We start from the raw sequence: 23,728 nt of genomic DNA, 5'->3' as shown, positions 1-23,728 counted from the left end.
ACAGATGTGTGGAAATTTGCCTTTAGCCAGCAGGTGGTTGATTGTTGGAGCAAACTTCCATGTGTCGTTGTGGAAGTTGATAGCTTAAATAAATTCAAGGAAGAACTGGACAAACTTTTAGAGCGAATGTTTGTGTGAAATCGATTTTTTTTTTTTTTTTTTGGCTGATGCTACATAAGCTTGCTTTCTTGCATCATATGCCTCTACTAATGCTAATAGCCAGATCACAACCACTCCATATCTTGTAGCTGTTGATAACCATCTCCCCTTTGATCAACAAATTTTTTAATTTCATTCAGTAATTTCGAAATCTCTGTAGAAATTTACTCTGACTCAGCCACCTCACATCTGTATGTAATATCAGATCTGGTTCATTTTCATCGAGTTGCATTTTGAAAAGGCTCCTTTGAAGAGATTATCCTCCAATGGAATTCATGATTTTGAGAGCTGTGTCCATAACACTTTTAGTATTTAATCTTTTGTTGGCTAACACTTGTTGATAGATGAGACAGTTGTAACTCAAAAATTCTGGGAATTCATCATCCTTTTGGTACAATACGATGAATCCGTTAAGATGCCCCATCATTGCTTTAGCTCCATCTGTTGTTATTGATATGAGCTTAAATAGTGGTAATTTAACTTTTTCAATAAAATTTAATTTTTTGCAAGAAGATGAGCACTTTATAATGCTGCAGTTACTGCTTTAGATTGTAAATTAGGTGTCATGAAGAAATTTTGTTGTGCAAATAATCTGGATTTAAGTTCTTTTAATTTATTTTTTCTAAGGTCATTATTAGGAGGAAAATCCGATTGGTATTTAATATGGAATGCATTGAAGTGCCTTTCTAAATTTCCTTTTTTGGGTATATAGCCATGGAAGCATTGCAAATCAAACAACATTTTTCTTTTATCATTACAAAAAAGCATTCTAGTTTCCACTCTTGATGAAAATAATACGTTTTACTCTTTTTCATGGTATTCATTTTAAATCAAAGGGTATTAATTTAATTTATAAGTACTGTCCAGCTATTAATATTAAGTAATCTAAATAAGAGTTCGACACATGCACTATGCTCTCCACAACGTAACTGCGTGAATTTTCACTAGACAAGCCTAGCAGCTACACGGTGACAAGAGTAGTCATGTGGTTCAACGGATTTCTAATAAGCGTATGCAGTGGGGGTGCATAATAATAATAACAATTAGATTTTGACTAATCTATTTTTATATATATTTAAAATTCATCATGATCGATCAAAATTAAAATCGCGATCAACTTGTTGTCCACCCCTGTACTATAGTACTAACTCTAACATTTGCCAGCATATGTTCTGGAGTCAGCACGTTCCTCAATAAAATAAAATTTTCAAAAATATTTTATTATCAAATTAAAGATGAGTAATTATTATTGTTCAACAATAAAATAAAACAAAAAACTTAAAAATAAAAGAAAACAAACCAACTTAAAAGTAAAAGTTAACAATACTTTTATGTACAATGTTGGATTTTAGTTTAGTTTGATTATTAGCAATCTCTTTCACTAGAATACATATTTTATGACACCTCTTGATGGACTATTTTTTGTACACACTTTCTTTGGGGAGGTCTAAGTCTGCTTTGTAATATTTACTCATATCTTTAATTTAGCAATAAAGGCCTACCACTGAAGCAGCAATTTTATGCCTTATAGTGAATGATGATATAATTTTGTAATGAATTTTTCGGAAAATTCAACTGTATTCACCAAGATATTGAAAATGTGTGCTATATGTGTTAACCATTAGTAAAATAATTACACATTTAGTATACATCTAAAACACATATACAAATTATGTCTTTTTTTTTTACCCATAGATATGCCAGATTTTTTGATCAACTTGTCCGCAATTTTTGGATCACAGAATGCCATATTATAAAAGGTCAAAAATTTTAGTAATGACAACACTGCACTGTGTTGAATTAGCACAATTTAGATAATTTAATGTGTACTAGTTAATTACATTAAGATTACATTTTGGAGCTCTCTGGCTCCTGTCCATGAGGTAGGAACATAAAATCCAGTAAGTGAAATTATTGAATACAACAATTACATTTCAACTATAGTCAGTCTTCACTTTGCGTTGTTACTGACTGTGCTTCAGTTGTAATTTTGAAAATAGTCTGGCTAGAGCTCTACGTACCAGCTGGTTTTTCTTGTTTTACAGTAGGTGCAAGAGCATAGGCAGTATCTACAATAGCCTCAATGATTTTGTCATTATCGTTTGAAATATCTGTATCAGGAAGATCTTGCAACCCACTAAAAAAAAGATTAAACAATTCTAGTTCAAATTTTTGACAATTTTTCAATAGTTGGTTAGTGTCAATCTTCTTCACATTGGTTGACTTGACCAATTTCTTTCATTCTTGCAATCAATTTTGATTTTTGCTCTCAGTAACCGATGGTCACTTCCAAAATTAAAATGGTTCGGGGCTGAACAGTCAGTGAATATCATTTTATTGTTTGTCAGTATAAAGTCAATTTCACTAGTATTTCTCCAACAGGGCTCTTCCACGTCCATTTTCATTGGGCCTTTTTCTTGAAGGAGTTCATTATGAACAAATTAAATAAATTCAATTAGCAGAGTGCCTCTATCATTTCTATTTCCAGTTCCATCTGGGTTGACAGATCTTTCCCATTTTGGATCTTACCAATTCTCCCATTACAATTTCACAGTGGTAGTTGACTGCTTGAAGGAGCAAAAGTTTGAATAATTTGAACAGAATAGCAGCTACTTAGCTTAACAGCACAGCAAGCAATTCTTTGAGTAATACTTTCTACTTTTATGGTGGAATCTGTTAGTCTTTTGTTGATCAGAAACCCAATTGCACCATACCGTTCATTGTTTGTTCCTTTGTAGCAAAGCCAATATCCATCTTCTAATTTGACCAACTCCACCTTTTCTTTGAATTGCACATAAACCAATGATATCTTAATTGATGTTTTTCAGCTCTTGTTATAGTTCTTCTAGATGTGAGTCTATACCCATAGGCCAAATGCTAAGCATTCCAAAGTCTAAAGTTCAAAGGCAGCATTATCAGGCTCAGTGATTCTTAGCACTCTCTGCCATTTAGCTGGTCCTCCTGCTGCTGTAGGCAGTAGCTTGCAGGCCTTCATAGAATCAGAGCTGTTTATAAGCATGATATACTTTAATCAATATCATTAATACATACAGAAAACAACAATGGGCCCAGCACTGAACCCTGGGGGACTCAACTGATAACATTAATCCACAAAGAGCAGTGTCCATTGATAACCACTGCCTTCTCCCACTCAACCATCCCTTTAACCATAGCAACTTAATGCCACACTGTTCCAATTTCTACAGCAGTATTATGTGCAACAAAAGCTTTCCTGAAAAATAAGTATATGACAAACTTATTTTTTGCATCCAGTTCCTTTATTATTGCATCATAGTATCCAATCAAATTGGTCAGACACAAATGCCTGATGACAAACTAATGCTGTGACTAAACATAACTGCACTCTTGTCTAGATGGCCCTGCACTACTTCTTTTACCAGTGATGTCATTATTTTTCCTGGAACAGAAGTTAAGCTAACAGGTCTGTAATTACTCGTGTCACTCTTTAGTCCCCCTTTGTGAACTGAGGATACATTTGCACAAATCCAATCCATGGGGACTTTCCCTGAATCAAAGGATACCCTGATAATTATGGTAAGGGTGTGCTTACCTTCTTTACTGCCTCCATTAATATAATTAGATAGATTCCATCCATTCCGGGTGCCTTTCTTACATTTAACTTCGGCAATTTCTCTTCCACTTTCCTCTTAGTTATTAACAACATCATTTGGTTCCCTGGTAGAGTTTGACAAACGTCTGGCATCAACTCCCCTAAAGAATTCCTCATGTGTGAATGTAGATGCAAAATACTTACTTATTCAGCTTGTCATCAATCTGAGCAGAATCATCCAACAGTGGAACCATCGATATCAAGTGTACCAATGCGATTCATCCCCTTCTTTCTAGCTGTTAACTTAGTGTTTTCTATTTTTATTTGCATCCTTTTCCAAAGATTTCTCATAATATGCCTTAGCTTGTCTAACATCCTTTTTGAATTGATACAGAAACCTATGGCAGAGTTTATATCTGCCAAAAGCTTCTGTACCACCTGATACAGAATCATCTGATATGTGTTCCGTGCATTTTATTTCCTTGCAACAAGTCTCATTAGTTCATCTGACATCCATTTAGGTCTAAGCCTTGAACAGTATTTCTCAGTTGGTATGAAAAGCCTGGTAGCCTCTATGATTATTTCCTGGAATGCTTCCCATTTAGAATTTGCTGATGTAACATCATCAGTTGGTCCCACTGTATAGAATTTAAAAACTGTCTAAAACCAGCATATTCACCTTTACAAAAGCAAAAACCCCTCCCTTTACCCTTGATGGTAGTTACATTTTGAAGTAAATCCCACATTAATACACTGATCACAGCCACCTAGTGGTTCTTTCATCTGTAGATTCTTAATGCATGTATAATCACTGATAATCAGATCAAGTATTACACACTCTCTCTCTCTCTCTCTCTCTCTCTCTCTCTAATATGCTGCTGTAGAAAATTTCTTGCTAGCACATGAGTGACCAACCCATAAGTTCTAGTCAGTATCTGGAAATTTAAAAGACCCTCATTATCAGATATTCTGATTTACTGGCTCACTATTTTTCTGTTGTTGTTGTTATTATCATTATTATTTGGTTTTTAGGAGCATTAGCAACTAAGACCATATTGCTCCGGGGATATGCGGTGGTCATGGGCTCGAACCCCGGTCCAATCAAGAAGCGTGTGCTACGCACTGCTGCTCCTGCCCACCTGCTATTTCCCCCCTCTATACAGGTGTTCACTGTACTCAGTCATTGGGCCTATAACACATTCTGACTCTCATTTTTGCTTTCCTAGTGCTTATCTCAAAACAATGATTCAACATTGCACTGGCACAGATGTAGCCCTTGGGCGATCTTGGCCAGCTCTTCTGGTAATGGTTCCTGTCGCCTGAAACTGCTTCCATAGTGCCAAGAAGATACTGGATGACATATTAAGCCCAGCTTCAAGTCGTCCAACAGCTCGCCATCTCAGATGATCATCTATACGGACTTGCCATCCTGAGTACTGAAAATGTGGCTATCCCACTGAGCAAGCCAAAAAACGGGAATGAAGTGATGTGGTCACAACCTGTTTTTTATAGGCATGAATAATTTGCACATCAGTATGACTATTATATTAAAAATTCGCCTTCGGCAACACTGTTCAGAATAAAATATTCATTAGAAACTTTTTTTTTTTTTTTTTTTTGTTAATTTTGTCGAGCAGGGTATTTAAGTGTATCCCATCACTGTACAACCAGTCTCTCCTATTAACAGGCACAGACCATGCTCAGAAAAATTCTACCCCATGAGCAGCACACAATATCTCCAGGGCTGAAATGATTGACAGGCTCTCATCATATACTCCCCCTATTGTGCCTGGGCAGAATTGCAGTCACTTTCAAATTCAACCCTAACTTGCAACTTTTCTTTAACACTGCCCATGTTAAGTACAGCATCCCTATGTATCTGTCCGTATAATGAGGGACAGATACATAGGGATGCTGTACATATGCAATTCAGTGTAAAAACAGGCAGGCAACAGATATAAGTAACTTTGAATATGGCATGGAAGTCACTAACAGACAGACAGACAGACAGACCAGTATGAATATCTCAAAAACTGCAACCCTGATGGGGTTTTTCATGTATGACTACATCTTGAGAATACTGAGATTGTTTTTATAATTAAATAACATCCAGCCAATGGTGATCCCATGATCAGAAATAGCTTATTAATATAAGAAGCCAACAAAGGCTGACAAGACATGCAGGGTAACACAAAGGCTACAATAACAATCAAGTATAACAGCAGTAACCAAATAAGCATTTCAGAATGCACAACTTGTTGTACCTTATATGGATCAGATACCACAGTGAACAAACAAACTGACTTGTTTTTTTTGCTGACGAGCAAAAAAAAAAAACAAGAAAGCCCAGTTACAGTATTGGAAAAAAATTTCCTGGTTGATGAATCTTGGTTTCTGCTGATAGGAGAACAGAATATGATGAAAACAGCATGACCATGTAGACCCATCATGTCAAGTGTCAACAATGAAGGGCATCGGAGGCAGTAGTGTAATAATGCAGGAAAAGCATTTTTGTAGTGTACACTGACTCCTTAATAGGGCAGGAGAGCAACACTGGATGACAAAGGTTATCTGTAAATTGTTTCTGATTAGGAACAGCCCTTCATGGCTGCAGTGTATCCATTTGTGAATGGATTCATCTAAGAGGATAATGCACCATGTTAAAAAGCCACAATTGTACCAGAACTGGTTCCAGAAACACAAGAGTAAACTTAACCTACTGTGGCAGCGCCCCCCAGTCACCAGAATGATCAATCCAATTGATTACCTATGGAATGAGGTGGAACCAGCTCTTCAGAATAGAGATCTTCAACCAACCACTAGGCAACAATCATTGGAAGCAATTGGGTAAATGTGAAAGTGCATCTCTGTGGCTCACTTTTGACACCTCATTGAATCCAAGCTACAACAAATATAGACTGAGGGCTAGGGGGCCCTACTATCTATTAGGTAGATATACCAAATAAAGTGGCCACTCTGTGTATATTTAGTATTCTGCCAATTTATTACCCATATTTAAAAGGGTCACATTACCTCAAAAAAAAACTTATTCATCTTGATAAAACAAGATAAATGAAGTGAGAAATGGTTACATCACTTACATTTAGTACTTTTATTTTTATTCTACGTATGCATGCTTTCATTTATAATTTTTTCAGTAGTGTCATTAATACTAATTCTGCAAGTAGTACTGTAATAAGAAAGGTGAATGTGGTGATTTTAAGAATGCCACTGTATGACCAAATAAAAACACATTCAAACTAAATAGAAATGTTTCCAAATAATGAAAAACCACAATGTCATCTTGAAGAGAAATTAGATCTTCCAAAGCAAAGTTATCTTGAAATGTTAGTGTATAACACAGTTTCTACAATAAGAACAAGTTTCCACTCACACAGATATACTTCCAGCAGTACTGTGGATCATCCTTTCACATGCCTATCTAGATACTGAATTTTCCAAATGGCAGAGAAGTCAACAGAATGGTGTTCATGAATATCTTCAAAGATCTCAAAGACCTTAATGCCATTTAACTTTTTTGTATGGAAGTATCTCAGAGATAAAGTATACAGTTATAAATAAAAAATACTGCAAGATTTATAGGAGAAAATAATACATTAAGAATCACATCACATTAAAAGGGACATATGCATCACTGTATATTGATACTGTCAAAGAAGTATGTGTGTGTGCACGCACGCAACTAGTGGACACTTTCTGACCTGAATTCTGCCATATATCACATTTCCACTAACAGTGCAGAAAATTGAAATGTGTAAACAATAAATCTTTCGAGATACATCACAAAATGCATATGCATAACCCTGGAATTACATGAAGAATATCTGAAAAATTTTTGGCCTACCATAAAAAGAATGAAGCATCTGGAAATGAACCAACTTTTATCTTTCCAGATATATTACAGAGAATCCACCATCTTTTCAACATACCTTACATGGGGGAACCAACCCAACACCTGCAATGTCTATCGATATTTCTTAAAACTGATATCGCCTGCATCCACTTTTTTTTTTTTTTTTTTTTTTAAAGCTGGTACCCCAGTTTGGGCAGCTGTGGACACAGAATTAGCTAATGCCCATTGGTATAGCACTACCTCCAGTGGGTGCGGTTTTGGTTCTTCCTAGAACAGAAAACGACTGCTGTTTTCTGGTTTCTGTACCATAATTAATACTTCTGATTATTATTAGTAGTAGTGGCATGTCATGCAAGAAAGCAAGTGTATGAGCTTATGCAGCATCAGCCAAAAAAAAAAAAAACACCATTCCCTCTAAATGCCTGTCCAGTTCCTCCTTAAATTTATTCAACCTATCAACTTCCACAATGACAGATGGAAGTTTGTTCCAGCAATTAACCACCTGCTGGCTAAAGGCAAATTTCCGCACATCTATTCTACATCTGTCCTTTCTTAATTTCAATTTATGCCCCCTTAGGTTCGTAATCTGAACAAGTGGAAGTGGAAGGATCCCATCAGAATTCAGCGTGCTCAACCCATTAAAGGCCTTGCAAACCTCAATCAGATCACCACGCAGGTGCCTAGTCTCCAGCCACTGCAATTTGCAGAACTTAAGCCTCCCTTGGTAAGAGGATCCCTTCATTCCCCTCACCAATCTTGTTGCCCTTCTCTGTACACTTTCAAGTAAATCTACAGCCTTCCTAAAATGAGGCCTCCAGACCTGTATGCAGTACTCAAGGCGTGGCCTGACCATTGCTTTATAGAGAGGGACAATCACCTCCTCCTCCCTGCTAGCACAATTCCTATATATCATTGACAAAATCCCATGACCTGCCCTGGCAGCCTGTCTGCATTGCTCAGAAAACTTCATATCTGACTGCACAATTACTCCCAGGTCTTTTTTATTTTCTACCACCTTAAGTGTAGTACCACACAGTTGGTACATTTCTCTGGGATTACTTCTACCCATATGCAGTACTTTGCATTTGTCAAGGTTAAACTTCAGTTACCACTTCTTAGCCCATCTGCCCAAATTATCTAGATCCTGTTGCAGTAGCACACTGCCATTACTAACCCTGCCAACCTTTGTATCATCTGCAAACTTCGACATTAAGCCTGATATACCTTCATCAATATCATTGATAAATATACAAAACAACAGTGGACCCAACACCAAACCCTGTGGGACTCCGCTAGTAACATTAGTCCACGAAGAGCAGCACCCATTGATTACCACCCTCTGTCTTCTCCCACTTAACCATCCTTTTATCCATTGTAGCAACTTACCCTTAATACCATTCTGCTCCAATTTGTACAATAGTCTTTCATGTGCAACAGTGTTAAAAGCTTTCCTGAAATCCAAATATATAATATCAAAATTATTTTTTGCATCCAGTTCCTGTGTAACCACATCATAATATTCTATCAAATTTGTCAGACAAGACTTTCCCTTAACAAACCCATGCTGTGTCTAAATTATTGCTGCAGTCTAGTCTAGATGATCCTACAATGCATCTTTAACCAGTGACTCCATTATTTTACCCGGAACAGAAGTTAAACTAACTGGTCTGTAATTACTCGTGTCACTCTTCGATCCCCCTTTGTGAATTGGGGATACATTTGCACATCTCCAGTCCATGGGGACCTCCCCTGAGTCCAAGGATGCTCTCATAATTATGGCTAAGGTTTGCTTAATTGCTTTGCCACCTCCTTTAATATAACTGGATAGATCCCATCCGACCCAGGTGCTTTTCTTATGTTTAACTTCAACGATTTCTCCTCCACTTTGCTCTCAATTATTACAAAATCATTAAGTATCCTGCTACAATTTGATAACCTTCTGCCATTTTCAAACCTTAATAATTCCTCACGTGTGAATGTAGATGCAAAATACTCATTCAGTTTGTTTGCTATCTGAGCAGGATCATCAACAGTCGAACCATCAATGTCAAGTGACCAATCAGATTCATCCCCTTCCTTTTAGAGTTTATATAAGTAAAGAAATCCTTGCTGTTTTTCTAAGCATCTTTTGCCAAGGATTTCTCGTAATCTGCCTTCGCATGCCTAACCTCTTTTGTGACCTGATTATAGACTAGTTTATATCTGCCATAGGCTTCTGAGTCGCTTGATAATTTATATGCATCCCATGCATTTTTCTTCTCTGTTACGAGTCTCATTAGTTCATTAGATAACCATTTAGGCCTAAACCTTGAACGATATTTCTTAATCGGTATATAAAGTCTAGTAGCTTCCACGATTAATTCCTTGAATGCTTCCCACTTAGAATTTACTGTTAGTAACATCGTCAGTTGATACCACTGTACAGAATTTAAAAACTGTCGGAGACCACTGTACTCACCTTTACGGAGGCAAAAACCCTTTCCTTTACCCCTGATGGTAATTAAATCTTTAAGTAAATCCCACGTCAGTACACTGTGATCACTGCCACCTAGTGGTTCTTTTATCTGCAAATTCCTAATACATGAATGATCACTACTGATAACCAGATCAAAAGTATTACTTTCTCTGGTTGCCTCTCGAACATGCTGCTGCAGAAAACAATCATCCAATAAATCCACAAAATCTGACTAGTGTGTGAGTAACCAACCCACAAGTTCCAGTCAATATCTGGGAAGTTAAAATCCCCCATTATAAGACATTCTGATTTACTAGCCCACTATTTCTCTGTACAATTGTTCATTGTACTCATTCAAATCATTAGGCCTATAACACACTCCTACTCTTATTTTTGCTTTTGCAGTGCTTATGTCACACCAAACTGACTCAACAGTGCACTGTTCATCTATATCAACTGGATGCACTTCTTTTGATTTTATGTTTTTCTTAATTAACTGCATAACACCTCCTCCCTTTCTATCCTGTCTATCCTTTCTGTACACATTGTTCTCCCCAAATTCCAGTTCAGCATTCCTTATATCTATCTGTGTGACACCACGTCTCTGCTATCCCAATAATATCCGCATTTGATGTCTTGACCAACACTTCAAATTCATCAAATTTATTTACTTTACTTTTAGCATTGGTATACATGCTCCTATTCATATTTATCCTAACACATCCCATATACCCACCTATTTCAGGATGACTGCCATCCGTCCCTGAAACCCCCAACACCCCTCACTCCAGGTCGCTACTTATTCTAATAGAATTTGTGCAAGAATCACCTTCACCTCTGCCTATGGCTACTGTTAAACTATTAGTCCTTGTATCCCCCCAAGCTTTCAGTTTTCCGACCCACCTAACACTGCCTCGATAGCATCAGCAAATATTCTTGCACCCTTTCTATTTAAGTGTATCCCATCCCTGTAGAAGCAGTCTCTCCTGTTAACAAGTACAGTCCAGGCTGAAAAAAATTCTATCCCTTGAGCCTTGCACAATCTTTCCAGGGCCGAATTGATTGACAAGGCTCTCATCATATACTCCCGTCTATCGTGTCTGGGCAGAATTGCAGACACTTTCAAATTTCAACCCTAATTCTCGGCTTTTGTTCAACAGTGACCTGTGCTTGTTAAGTAATTCTGCCGGTCTCCTACTCTTGATAGCATTAGTGCCAATGTGTACAACTATATCACCTTTTGTGCCCTTAAAAGATGATATCCGCTCTACAACGTCATCAACCTTTGGCCCTGGCAGACATACCCTGTCCTGTTCCACCTATCCTTTTTAAAAAGCATGTTTCCCGTTTCCCTGACAATAGTCACCAACAACTACTAGTTCCTGTGGGACCAGTGCATTCTGCCTTGGGGGGTTGCCGCTGTGTTGCATGATGACAAAGTGCAAGCTCTGGCGTTGATGTGGGCAGCTGAGAACCTGATGGGCCCCTCAATTTAGATCTTTCGAGGGCATCCACCCTGTCCTTCAAACTCTCATATAGGCCCATAACAATGCTGAGTTGTCGCCTGATTTCCTTACACTCCTTACATCGCTCGCGCACGCACGCACGCACACACACACACACACACACACACATCCCCCATGGCAATATCATGTTCCGTTCCAGAGAGTTCAGCAAACATTTCACAAATTGCACATTTTTTTAGGCTGTGATGCATTGGAGAATCGCCCCCTCCCCCTAGTTCTCCCCTGAATCACAGCACTCATGCCACTTTGTGCCCGTTGCTTTGCTGCTCTAGTTTGGGGCATGATACTTTAAAGTGATAGTTGCGTGATGTGACTTGCTGTGTGAACATGTTACATGTTCATTACATCTATAACATTGTAATTAGCACGATTATATGTATATATCATAGTTTTTTTTTTTTTTTTTTTTGTAGTTGTTGGCGCATAGGCTTCTGTGGCCATAATGCACCTCCCAAGGTTTTTGCAGTACTTTGATCGAAACCCGAGGCGGGAATCGAACCCGCGACCTTTGGGTTGCCAGGCAGGCACTTTACCCACCCGGCTAGCCCGGTCGGCATATATATATATATATATATATATATATCATTGTATGTATCATTATATATTGTATCATTATATGTATCATTGTATATATATATATATATATATCTATGTATGTACATAGCAGATTTGCCAGTTTCTGGCTAGGGGCCGCTTGTTGCTTTGTTAATAAAGAATATTCTTTCTAACCTTTAAAAAATAAAAAAAACCTTACATGGAACTTGCTGTCATGATCATCTAACCACTCCTCTACTGTAAGAATAACATTATTTGTCCCAGAGTGTTGCCATTAAAAATGCTGTTTTCAATTTTTAAAATTTTTTTTGCATTTTCACTTTTTTTCTGAAAAATAAATGTACAATAATAAGAATAACAAGAGGTTTGTGCAACACCACTCTTACACAACAGTCACAGTGGCATTGGTGCTCCAGCTGCTGTGCTAGAGTATGGCCAGAAAGTGTATTTCCCTGTATATGGGTCCCAAGAGCATAGTTCTCTAGTTGTTCACATCTTCCTCTTACTAGTTCCTTTTATTTCTTTGTATTTTAGTTAAGTTTCAAGTTGGAGAATGTACTTTCATAAACTACCAGTTTTAGCTGACAGCAACTAATCCTACTGTTGTCATGTAAACTTCAAGAGAGCCATATAGTGAAGAATATGAGAACTCAGCTATTCTCATTGCAGTAACTCCTACTAAATAAATGTCAATACAGTAATACCTCGGTTAATGAAGCTCCTTTATAATGAAGTCAGCAAAAAATTCCCGATGGTACATGCGAAAGTTTGTAGTAAGGATTTTTGATGTACCTAGAACTCAATTTATGATATACAGAGCAGTGATAAATTGTCATTGATATCATGTGTACCTATTGTAGTTGTTTTAATATATTTTATTAAATACATAAATAAATAATAATTTTCCAGTATGCCACAAAAACATAAAAAAATATCTTCAGAAACCAAAATGAAGATTATAAAGAGAATAGAATCTGGAGAAAATAAATGCCACATAGCACAATCACTGGGGTTAGTACAATAAACTTTAAAAACAATTTTAAATCAAGCTGATAAAGTTAAGCAGTCTGTGCTAAATTGTAGTGACATTACCATCTGTGCTAAATTGTAGTCACATTACTGTGTTCAAATTAAACACACACGTAGTAGCATTATAGTAAACATGGAAAAAATATTAAGTGTTTGGGTAGATGATATAACACAGCGTTATATGCCAATCTCCTGGGCAAAAATGCAACACAAAGCATAAAACTTGTTTAACCATTTAAACGCCCAGGAAGCTGAGGAAACCACAGAGACTTTTGTGGCTTCTCGAGGCTGGTTTGAGAAATTCAAAAAACATGCAAGAATTCATAGCATTAAACTGATGGGTGAGACCACAAGTGCCGACATCCAGGCAGCAGCAGAATTTCCTGCACAACTGCAACCCGTAGTTGGAAAATACCCACAAAATTTGGCATTTAATGTGGATAAAAGTGGGCTATTCTGGAAATGCTTTCCTTACAAAACTTTCGTCTCACGAGATGAGAAAAGAAATTCCGGGTTTAAAACAGCCAAGGACTGATTAACACTGTTGTTGGGCCCAAATGCATCTGGGGATATGAAGCTAAAACGAATGCCTGTTTACCATTCCAAAACACCTCGAGCTACGAAAGGATTCTCCAAACCTAATTTGCTAGTAATATGGAAATCGAATAGAAAGGCCTGGGTGACAATGGACTTGTTTACCAATTGGTTTGTCAACTATTTTTGTTCTGATGTCTGACGTTATTGTGAACGAAATAATTTTGAACCCAAGGCATTTTTGCTACTGGACAATGCACCAGGTCATCCTTCAAATCTTGGCTCACTTCAAATATGCATTCCTGTTGAAGTGCTGTTTCTCCCGCCAAACAACTTTTCTGCTACAACCAATGGATCAGGGCGTTATAGCAGCCTTTAAAGCCTACTATCTGAGACACTCTTTTAGTCAACTGATTGAGGCTAATGTTAAAACAACAGTCTATAAATGATTTCTGGAAAAATCACATTATGAAAGCAATCAGCAACATCAAAGAAGAGTGGGATGAAGTGACAGAGCAGTGTCTTAATGACGTTTGGTGACAAATGTGGCCTAATGTTGTTACAGGACATGTAGTAGAATGTGAAATTCCTGCAATTAGCACAGAAGTTATTGTAGTGACATTACCATCTGTGCTAAATTGTAGTGACATTACTGTGTTCAAATTAAACACACACACGTAGTAGCATTATAGTAAACATGGAAAAAATGTTAAGTGTTTGGGCAGATGATATAACACAGCGTTATATGCCAATTACCCGGGCAAAAATGGAACACAAAGCATAAAACTTGTTTAACCATTTAAAGCCCAGGAAGCTGAGGAAACCACAGAGACTTTTATGGGTGCTCGCGGCACATGCAATAGGCTTTGCAGAAGTTGACGTAGTTGACATTCAGGAGTTAGAGACCTCATCTAATTGTTTAAATGAAGTGACTCACACCTTAGATGTCTTATCAGAAAATGATCCCGATTTCCAACGAAGCTGGTTGTGAAGAGACCCATTTTAAATTCTTTAACTTCTTATAGTGAGATGCTACACGATCGTAAGAAAAAAGCAAGACAGTTGATCCTAGATGCATTTTTGAAAGTCAGCAAGTGAGCACTAGTGTTGTTTTTCATAATAGATTAAGTTTACTGTTTTACTCAACTCTTGTGAAGTTTTATTTAATATTTTATAATATAAAAATGTTCTTATTTTAAATAAATTTATTTTGAACAATTTGTACCTTTTTTTTTTTTTTTTTTTTTAAGTGTAAGAACATATCCATATTCTTGCTATGCTATTTCTACCTCAGATAAAGTTTCTTATAACGAACTAAAGTACTGGAACGCATCTACTTCGTTAAGTGAGGCATTACTGTAATAACTTTTTTTCAAAGTTACTGTGATTGCAATTTAATGACACAGGTGCTAGTCAGATTTCACCCGTTAGTTTGTCCTATAACAGGATAGTGGTCTTATTGCTATAAGATACAAATTATGCAAATCATAAAAATTATCTTTTACAGGTAGGTGAAAGTTCAGTCCAGTTAGTGTTATCTCTCAACAATCTAACTTAATTTTCTAAAGGTACTTCAAGGTTAGATGGGGGATCATAAAGATGTGCATCTGACAGTTCGATAGTGGTGACAGTGGTGAATCAACTTCACCACTCGTTTATTTAACAAATCAGTAGAGTAATCAGCTACTTATTCTACCGAATCAATGTTAGTGACTGCATTAGCATCATCACTTCCTTCATGATGTGGGTCATTTCCAATTGGGTCATTTCCATTTCTCATTCTCGTCAAATATGTTTTCACATAAAACGTCTTTCGTGTGTGTATAGGATACACACATACTTTTTAATTGCATGGCTTCAGCAGTATATATACACTGAAAGGACAGAATTCATGGGATACCTGGTTCCTTGGTAATGCAATGCTGTCACCCCTCTCACTAGTGGATGAATCCACCGCTTGGCAGGTATATAGGTACACTGCATTAGTGCATTCACATAGATGCTAATTCAATGTCAGCATGGATAAATGTCATGAGTTAACAGACTTTGAAAGAGGGACGATAGTGAGTGCCTGATGCATGAGTCACAATATTGCAAAGGTGGTACAGAAATTCCACTATCCCTGTTCAACAGTATCAAGAGTGAATCAGGAATATGCTATTTCTGGAACAACATCTCATTGTGGACATTGTTGTGGGCGGAGAAAGGTGGTGGATGAACGTGGCCATCAACATCTGTCTCGCATTGTTTCATCTAAACGGAGAGTAATAGTGACACAAATCACCACCGACTTCAACGAGGGAGGTGCCAGAAACATCTCCACCAAGACAATCAGGAGATCTTTAGCCATAATAGGTTATGGGAGCCGCCAACACACCAGAGTCCCATTGCTAACCATGACAGAGGACTCTGTGCCTCAGGTGGGCGGGCGGAAGACCCGTCTCCAATCACCCAAGGAGATGATTGGAGACGGGTATCCTGGTCCGACGAGTCCCATTTTCCAGTTATTTTGAGCGGTACAGGAGGGTGCATATCTGGCGGAAACCGCATGAAGCTATGCATCCATCATGTCAACAAGGAACTGTTCAGGAAGGTGAATGCTTAGTAATGGTCTGGGGCATGTTCAACTGGAATACGTTAGGACCTCTAGAACATCTAGATGCATCTCTGAACGGTCCAGGTTATGTGTCCATTCTTGCATCCATCTGCATCCCTTCATGGTCATCATGCACCCACGGGGCAATGGACTCTTCCAGCAGTACAATGCATTTTCCACAGAGCCATGGTGACTATAATATGGTTCAAAGAGCACTCCACAGATTTTATCACCATGGAATAGCCTCCCCCATTCACTGGACATGAACCCTGTGGAAAGTCCATTCGAACCTTGGATCCTCCACCGAGGAATGCGACAGAATTATGGACAGTGGTGCAGCAAACATGGATGAAAATACCTGTGGAACGCTTTCTTGAACTAGTGGACTGAATGCCTTGCCGTATGACTGCCCTCATCTGGACGAAAGGTGGGCTGGCCTACTCGTTACTAGGTAGGTATTCCCACGATTTCTGTCCACTCAGTGTATATTCAAGCTGTAACGAGACAATGAAAGTGTCAGGAATAGCAGCAGCTCCGACAAATATTTCTGTTTTTGAGCTAGTATACACGCACTGTGCTGCCACTTTATTAGGTACACCTACCTAGTAGCATGTTGAGTCTCCTTTAGCCTTCAAAACAGCCCGAATTCATCTAGGCATGGATTGAACACGATGCTGAAAACATTGTGCAGGAATGGAGTACCATGCAGACATGAGTTTGTCATGCAGTTCCTTGAGATTCGACGGAGGTGTAGGCCTGCAGCAAACAGCCCTTTTCAGCTCATCCCAAAGATGTTCAATAGGGTTAAGATCTGCGGATTGAGTGGGCCACTCAGCAAAGAAATCATTGTCATGTTCCTGGAACCATTCCATAGTGATTTGTGCACCGGAGCATTATCCTGCTGGAAGTAACCATCTGACTGAGGATAAGCTGTCAACACGAACAGATGCACTTGGTCAGCAACGATGTTTAGGTACAATGTGGCATGCAGACGTGAATCGATGGACCCAACGTGTGCCAAGAAAACATTCCACACAATGTAACACCACCCCCACCACCTTGCACAGTAGTTGTCAGACATGATGGGTCCATGGATTCATGTTGTTTTTGCCAAATTCTGAGCCTTCCATCAACGTGATGCACCAGGAACTTCAACTCGTCAGACCAAGCAACTGTTTTCCAATCCTCGATAGTCCAGTGCTAATGTTGCTGTGCCCACAGGAGGCATGCTCACTTGTACTTCATTGATAACAAAGGTACGCGATGTGGCTGTCGGCTGTTGTAGCCCATTCGCAACAAAGTGCGACTAGTTGTTCATTGCAATATTTTATTCTGTGCACCGAGGTTGTATTCTGACGTGATGTGTGACATTGTGGCCAGTCTGTTTGCTCGCACAATTCTAGCCATCCTCCTCTGACCTCTCTCGTCAAGCGATTTTCTTCCACAGGAGTGCCATTGAGAGGATGTTTTCCGCTCACTGAATCATTCTCGATACACCCTTGAAACTGTGGTATGTGAAAAGTTCAGGAGAACTGCCGTTTCAGAGATGCTTTGTCCAGCATGTCTTGCACCTATGACCATGCCACATTCGAAGTCTGTTAGATCACTCCTTTTCCTCATTTTTGCTACGGTTTGTATGCTTAACTGATATTGGAAAGTTTATTCTGCTGCATTTATATCCACAACTGTAGTCGTGTGACTTGCAACATTGTGGGACAAACCATTTGTGTGCACAGCGGGGGTGTACCTAATAAAGTGGCAGCACAGTGTATATCAGAATAGTTTGTACACTGGTGTGCAAAACTCAAGAACCAGTCATGTTTTCACCCGTAGCTTCTCATAGGAGTGGCCTGGATATGGGAAAAGCATACCAAAGGAATCTCGTGAGATACAGAAATGATGAAGGAAACAACACTGACACAACAACAGAAACAAAGCGGTTCAGAGGGACTTTATTCAAAAAATGGCAACATAGCACTGGCTGCCATGATACAGATGCATCACTGCCAAAGATGGAACAAAGGGAAGAGGTGGTCCTCAGTAGGAGATATGGCCACCCCCTAATGTCAATGCAGGCTTTGCACCGCCTGTCCATACTTAGAACAATGTTGTTGATAAGTTCTTGCAGTAACATCGTCCATTCCTCCGTCAACGCCATCTTCAGCTGGTGCAGATTTTCTGGTGGGTGCAGATGTGCCACTAGGCGTCTCCACAGAGTGTCCCATATGTGTTCGATGGGATTTAGATCGGTGGAACGGGTAGGCCAATCCATACGAACAATGTCCTCACTTTCCAAAAGCATATCAACAGCTTCAGTGCGATGGGGTATGCCATCTATATCATCCATAAACAAACTCAGGGCCAATGGCACCTCGGAACAGACTCTGGGACATAGGGGAAGGATTACCTCTGTACAGTAGCGTGCACTGGTTACAGTACCGCCTTCCAGTATCTGGAGTTGTGTGCGTCCATCCAAGATGCCTCCCCAGACAAGAACACCTCGACCGCCATATCAATCCCTTTCAGTGATGTTTGTGGGGCGAAACCGTGTGCCAACCTCTCGCATGATTAGCTGACATCCAGAATCGCTGCTGAGACTGAATCTACTCTCATCAGTAAAGAGTACCTTACCCCAGTGCTGCTGTCCAGCCCTTGTGTTTGATGCACCACTGTAAACAGTGTTTCCAATGGGCAGGTGTTAAAGGGACACAGCTTACTGGCCATTGGGCAAACAGTCCACTTTTGTGGAGTCACATGGCCACAGTAAACTGCAATATCCTGCACTCTATGCAGCTAGTTTTGCAATGGATCCTGCTTTCTGGTGTCGGTCCCCCTTGGCATGTAGCAATATATGGCAGTCATCATTGGGCATTGTTTTTCATGGACGACCACCACTGGTCCTTCGAACAGCTGTACCTGTTGTTCTGAAGGCCGACCATGCACGTGAGACGATGCTATGGGCAATACCGAACTCTGCAGCCATACTCCTCGCACTTCCCAATTATTCAACCCCGGGTAAATTCATCCAGATGTTGTCTACTGGCCATTTTGTTGTCTGTAGCACTGTATGAAACCAATCAAACATCTGTAACAATCATGCTCACCATTCGGTAATTTGAACATAACGCTGAACTGCTGCTTTTATCTGTTTATGTGAGCCCTCTCATCACGATTCAAATTTTTACATGTGCACCAGCTTTCTACTGAATGGCCACAGTTATGCAAATTGCCACAGGCTGTTTCGTTTGATTTTGTGGTTGTAACCTTTAGAAATAGTGTTTGTCCTTAAGTTTTGCACACCAGTGTACATTGGCTGGGACATAGGCTGCATGTTAAGTGTCTAATATTTTGACTACCAAAGGGTATTTTCCTCAGTGACAAAAACAATTATGGCAAGCAGGTGAGAACAGAGTACTCATGAATAGATTGATATGCTTGATAGATTTTATCAAGATATACATTCCATCAATGTATTAATTCCTGAAGCCTGATTCCTGTGGGAATATTTTCTCTAGATCTGTTTCTATATTTTTATCAAATATGAATCAAATAAGTATGTTCAGACAGAAGAGGAAGAAAGACCAAGGATTTCAACAACTGACACTTTCCTCCTCAGATGAAGCAGCGATTATTAACATCTCTATAGATTTTTGAGCTGGAGATGTTCTGAAAGCTCTGAAGAGTAATCCTGAGAGTGCTATGTTTAAGTTAATTATGGTATGTTAATATGTTCTTTCTTGCACTATCATAAACTGAAGTTAAAGATAGTGTAAGCAGGGTATAATCAAAATCAGATATAGGTAAAGTAGTGTATAGCAATCAGCTTAACTGTCCATGTCACAGAAGATATAACTAAGTAGGTTCACAGTTTTTTTATACAGAGGGCATTACATGCTTTTTTGGAAGTTAAGTTTAGCATCCAATATTACACCTAAGAACCAGATATTGTTGGAGAGCGGTATCAGCTGAGATCCCATCAAAAATTATTTGATGCTTTCGGCAAAAGTGAATGGCTGTGTTTTACAGCAAAGAGGCAGTAGCCACTATGCAGCATCCATAACTATTTTATTTATTAAGATAAGAAGTTGTAGATCAACAGAGCACATGTTCTGTGAGCAAAAAGATGTCGTTTTCAGACCGTCTGTCTTATTGTTATTTGGTTTTTAGGAGCATTAGCAACTAAGGCCATGTTGCTGTGGGGATATGTGGTGGTCATCCCCTGACCGTTCTCCATCCTACATTTTTGGTGGTCACAGGCTCGAACCCCAGTCTAATCAAGAAGCGTGTGCTATGCACTGCTGCTCCTGCCCACCTGGCTACAGAAGCGTCGACTGTCTGTACAGAGGTAAGTATCAACAGTAACCCCAATATTCTGTCATATTTATTCTGACTGCAATATGCATGATACTGACAACCAAACCCAATAAAACATTTTCTTCCTTAACAAGCGATCATTAACAGTGCACTTCTATTCTGGTTCAAGTTTGAGTAATCACTGATAACTCAACAGTCTTACCACAAGTAAATTACGAATTCCACAGTGTTAGCAGTAGCAAAGGCCTTTTAAATATCCAGAGAAACCACAATAAGGCATTTATGTTGGATAAATTTTTCAATGCTTTAGATACCAGAGTTAGTTATGCTTTCTATACAATATCTTTTCATGCAGATAACTTGTTTCCCTTTCAAGGAAATTACAGGAGCATCATTTGGTCCTGGAGCAGATAACAGAAACATATAATTCCATTATAGATAATATGCAGAAAATCTTAAGAATCTAATTATTAAGAATATATCATGGGATTAAAAGTTTCACATAACTCACCAGCTGCTTTTAATTTTGTGCATTCTTCACTCAGAGAATCAACCGCTTCTTCAAGTGCTCGCTTTTTGTTTTCTATATCTTTCATTGACTCATCAAGAGTTTTTAATTTTGCTTCATACTACAGACAAAATTAATTATATGAATACTAATATGAACTTTTAAAAATATAACAATATAATATTAAAAAGATATACTATAATATAACATAAATTAAAAATATATAATATAACAATACAGGAAAAATCTGGGTTTTTTTTGCAAAACACATCAAAAACAGATTTTTAATATACAGTAGTAGTACAGAAAATAGAATATGGTTATAAAGAAATACTTCCAAATAGCACTACAGAAAATGTTATATGGTTACAGAGCTGTATTTATGACGAATACTGAAAAACATCATTTAGAGAGATTCAACAGGGAGAAAAACACTATAATGCAAAATTTAAAAAGCAAAATCAGTTCTGGGGATAACAAACATGTACAATTACACAAAATATGTTTAAACTTTCTAATCTTTTAGTATTTAAAACTTTCTACTGGTAAAAAAAGGAAGAAGCTTCTTTGAAATACTGTCTGGCTACAGATTTTATTTATTAATATACCCAAATTCGCAACTTTTTATTTATTTATTTTTTTATGTATTGTATTAGCATTTTTCTTACTATTACACCTAATGCCATTTACTAATAGCTGCTAAATAGTAGCTTCTAGTATTCATCATAATAATATTATAGAAATACACAACAGTTTGTAGTGTACGTCTGTGCAGTCATTGGCTAATATGACAGATGAAAAACCTGAAATGCTAATTTGGGGGAACCCTACTCACTCTGCCTTAGATCAGCTAAGTGCAGTCCTGAGTGAAGAGAATTCCTCATTAAGAATTCCTCCAATCTTCAATGGAATTCAAATTTAGATCTCTTCAAAGAAGTGACAAATAGTGAAACTACTATACTGTCACAAGTGTCCTAAATACTGCTTTGTAAGAAGACTGTTGCTAATCAAAAATCAGTTTGTCACAAACTCACTTTCTTGTAACTTTTATAAATATTTAAAAGTGTGTTAACTTTTAAAATAAATAAATCATATAAAAATACTGCTGGAACATGTTCCTTATGAACTGTACCACTACCGACAGTGAAAATTAAGTACCTTTATTATATTAATATTAGCAGTGTCAAACGATGAATGGACACAAGCTTATATAGCATCAGGGGTAGAAGAAGAAAAAAAAAAAAAAAAAAAAAAAAACACACACAAACATCACCCACTTCATTTGTCCATCTTTTCTAACAAATTGTTAGAAAAGATGGACTACCATCTCCACAATACCAGATGGATGTTTGTTACAGCAATCAATCATGCTCAGGCTGAAAGTGAATTTTCTCAACCATTCTTTTTCTGCACTTTTTCATTCATGTCCCCTTATGTGTGTCACCTGAGCAAACATTATGCCACCACATTTAATTTACTCAATCCATTTAAGGCCTTACACACCTCAATCAAGTCTTCCTGCAGGTGCCTAGTTTCCATATGCAGCAATTTGTAGAACTGAAGTCTTATGATAAGAGCACTCTTTTGTGTCCCTGACTAATCTAGTTGCTCTTCTCTGCACCTGTTCCGACATATCCACATCCTTCCTAAAATGAGGCTTCCAGACCTGTATGTAGTACTCATACTAATTAATGTTATTATTATTTCCCACTGAGTTTATAAATCAAGAGTGTCAACTACATTTTTAATTATTTGGAAGTTGCAAAATACACTGCTATAATTTTTCAGATGGTGTGTTTTGTTTAACACAAACCTAACTCAGGCTGTGCTGCATTTTATGAATCAAGCTTGTAGAATACATTTCTTTTATAGGTCAGGGGTTGTTTTTTTTTTTTTTTTTTTTGGAGTGAAAAACAAGAATTCCTATGCTACCTTCTTCCCCATCATGCTACCTTTGTCTTACACCAACTAAATCATCAACGAATGCAAATTCCAGGGAAAAAAAATTTGTTAATCACTCCGTTGATGACAAGTTGTTTGAATTGATACTTTACATAATGAGAACTTTTCTGGAATGAAAAGAAAGGTACTTCATGTTTCTCATGCTGGTAAACACAACACATCACACAACTGGAAAACTGCAGGTTCAAAATCATATTTGAAAACTGGAGGAATTGTCTTGCAAATTCCCATTTAAGCCAATAGCCAGCACAACTCATGAATCATGCCAATTATTCACTATATATTTAATATTAAAAAATTAATACTTACCTCACCATACTTGCTTATTTTGTGATGAAAGGTACTTAATGTCGATACAATTAGAAGTTCAATCCTTTCTTTTTTAAAGTACTTTTAGATTTGATTTGCATAGCAAAAACTTCAGTGAGCATTCTCTGCTATGGCAGAGAATGCGCACTGGTGGCATCATTATTACTGAGCAATGTGTACATGGGAGGTTCTGATTATGAAACTAAGCCATCGTTTCCTTATTGACTGTTTATATTTGTAATCTAAATTTTTCATTGCAATTTTTTTTTTCTAAAAAATTTTTTTGGTGTAAACAATGCCTCAATTTGGAAGCAAACATGCTTCCAAATTGAGGCA

General features: G+C 37.9%; 1 protein-coding gene across 3 annotated transcripts in view; it reads right to left on the bottom strand.

Annotated features, from left to right (window-relative positions):
- The window catches only part of LOC150090678 (kinesin heavy chain-like), a 400,102-nt gene that overhangs the window by 132,753 nt on the left and 243,621 nt on the right, over positions 1-23,728 (bottom strand). For all 3 annotated transcript variants that reach the window (XM_090372178.1, XM_090372181.1, XM_090372188.1), the window contains exon 17: positions 21,125-21,242. In XM_090372178.1, the coding sequence (XP_090228304.1) occupies positions 21,125-21,242 (118 nt within the window). The remainder of the gene's footprint in view (positions 1-21,124; positions 21,243-23,728) is intronic.

Source organism: Mastigoproctus giganteus, chromosome 1 (genome assembly GCF_048544385.1).
Source record: "Mastigoproctus giganteus isolate SK-2022 chromosome 1, ASM4854438v1, whole genome shotgun sequence".
NCBI lineage: Eukaryota > Metazoa > Arthropoda > Arachnida > Uropygi > Thelyphonidae > Mastigoproctus > Mastigoproctus giganteus.
The sequence above is the reverse complement of the archived record's forward strand: the minus strand, read 5'-3'. Positions and strand labels throughout refer to the sequence as shown.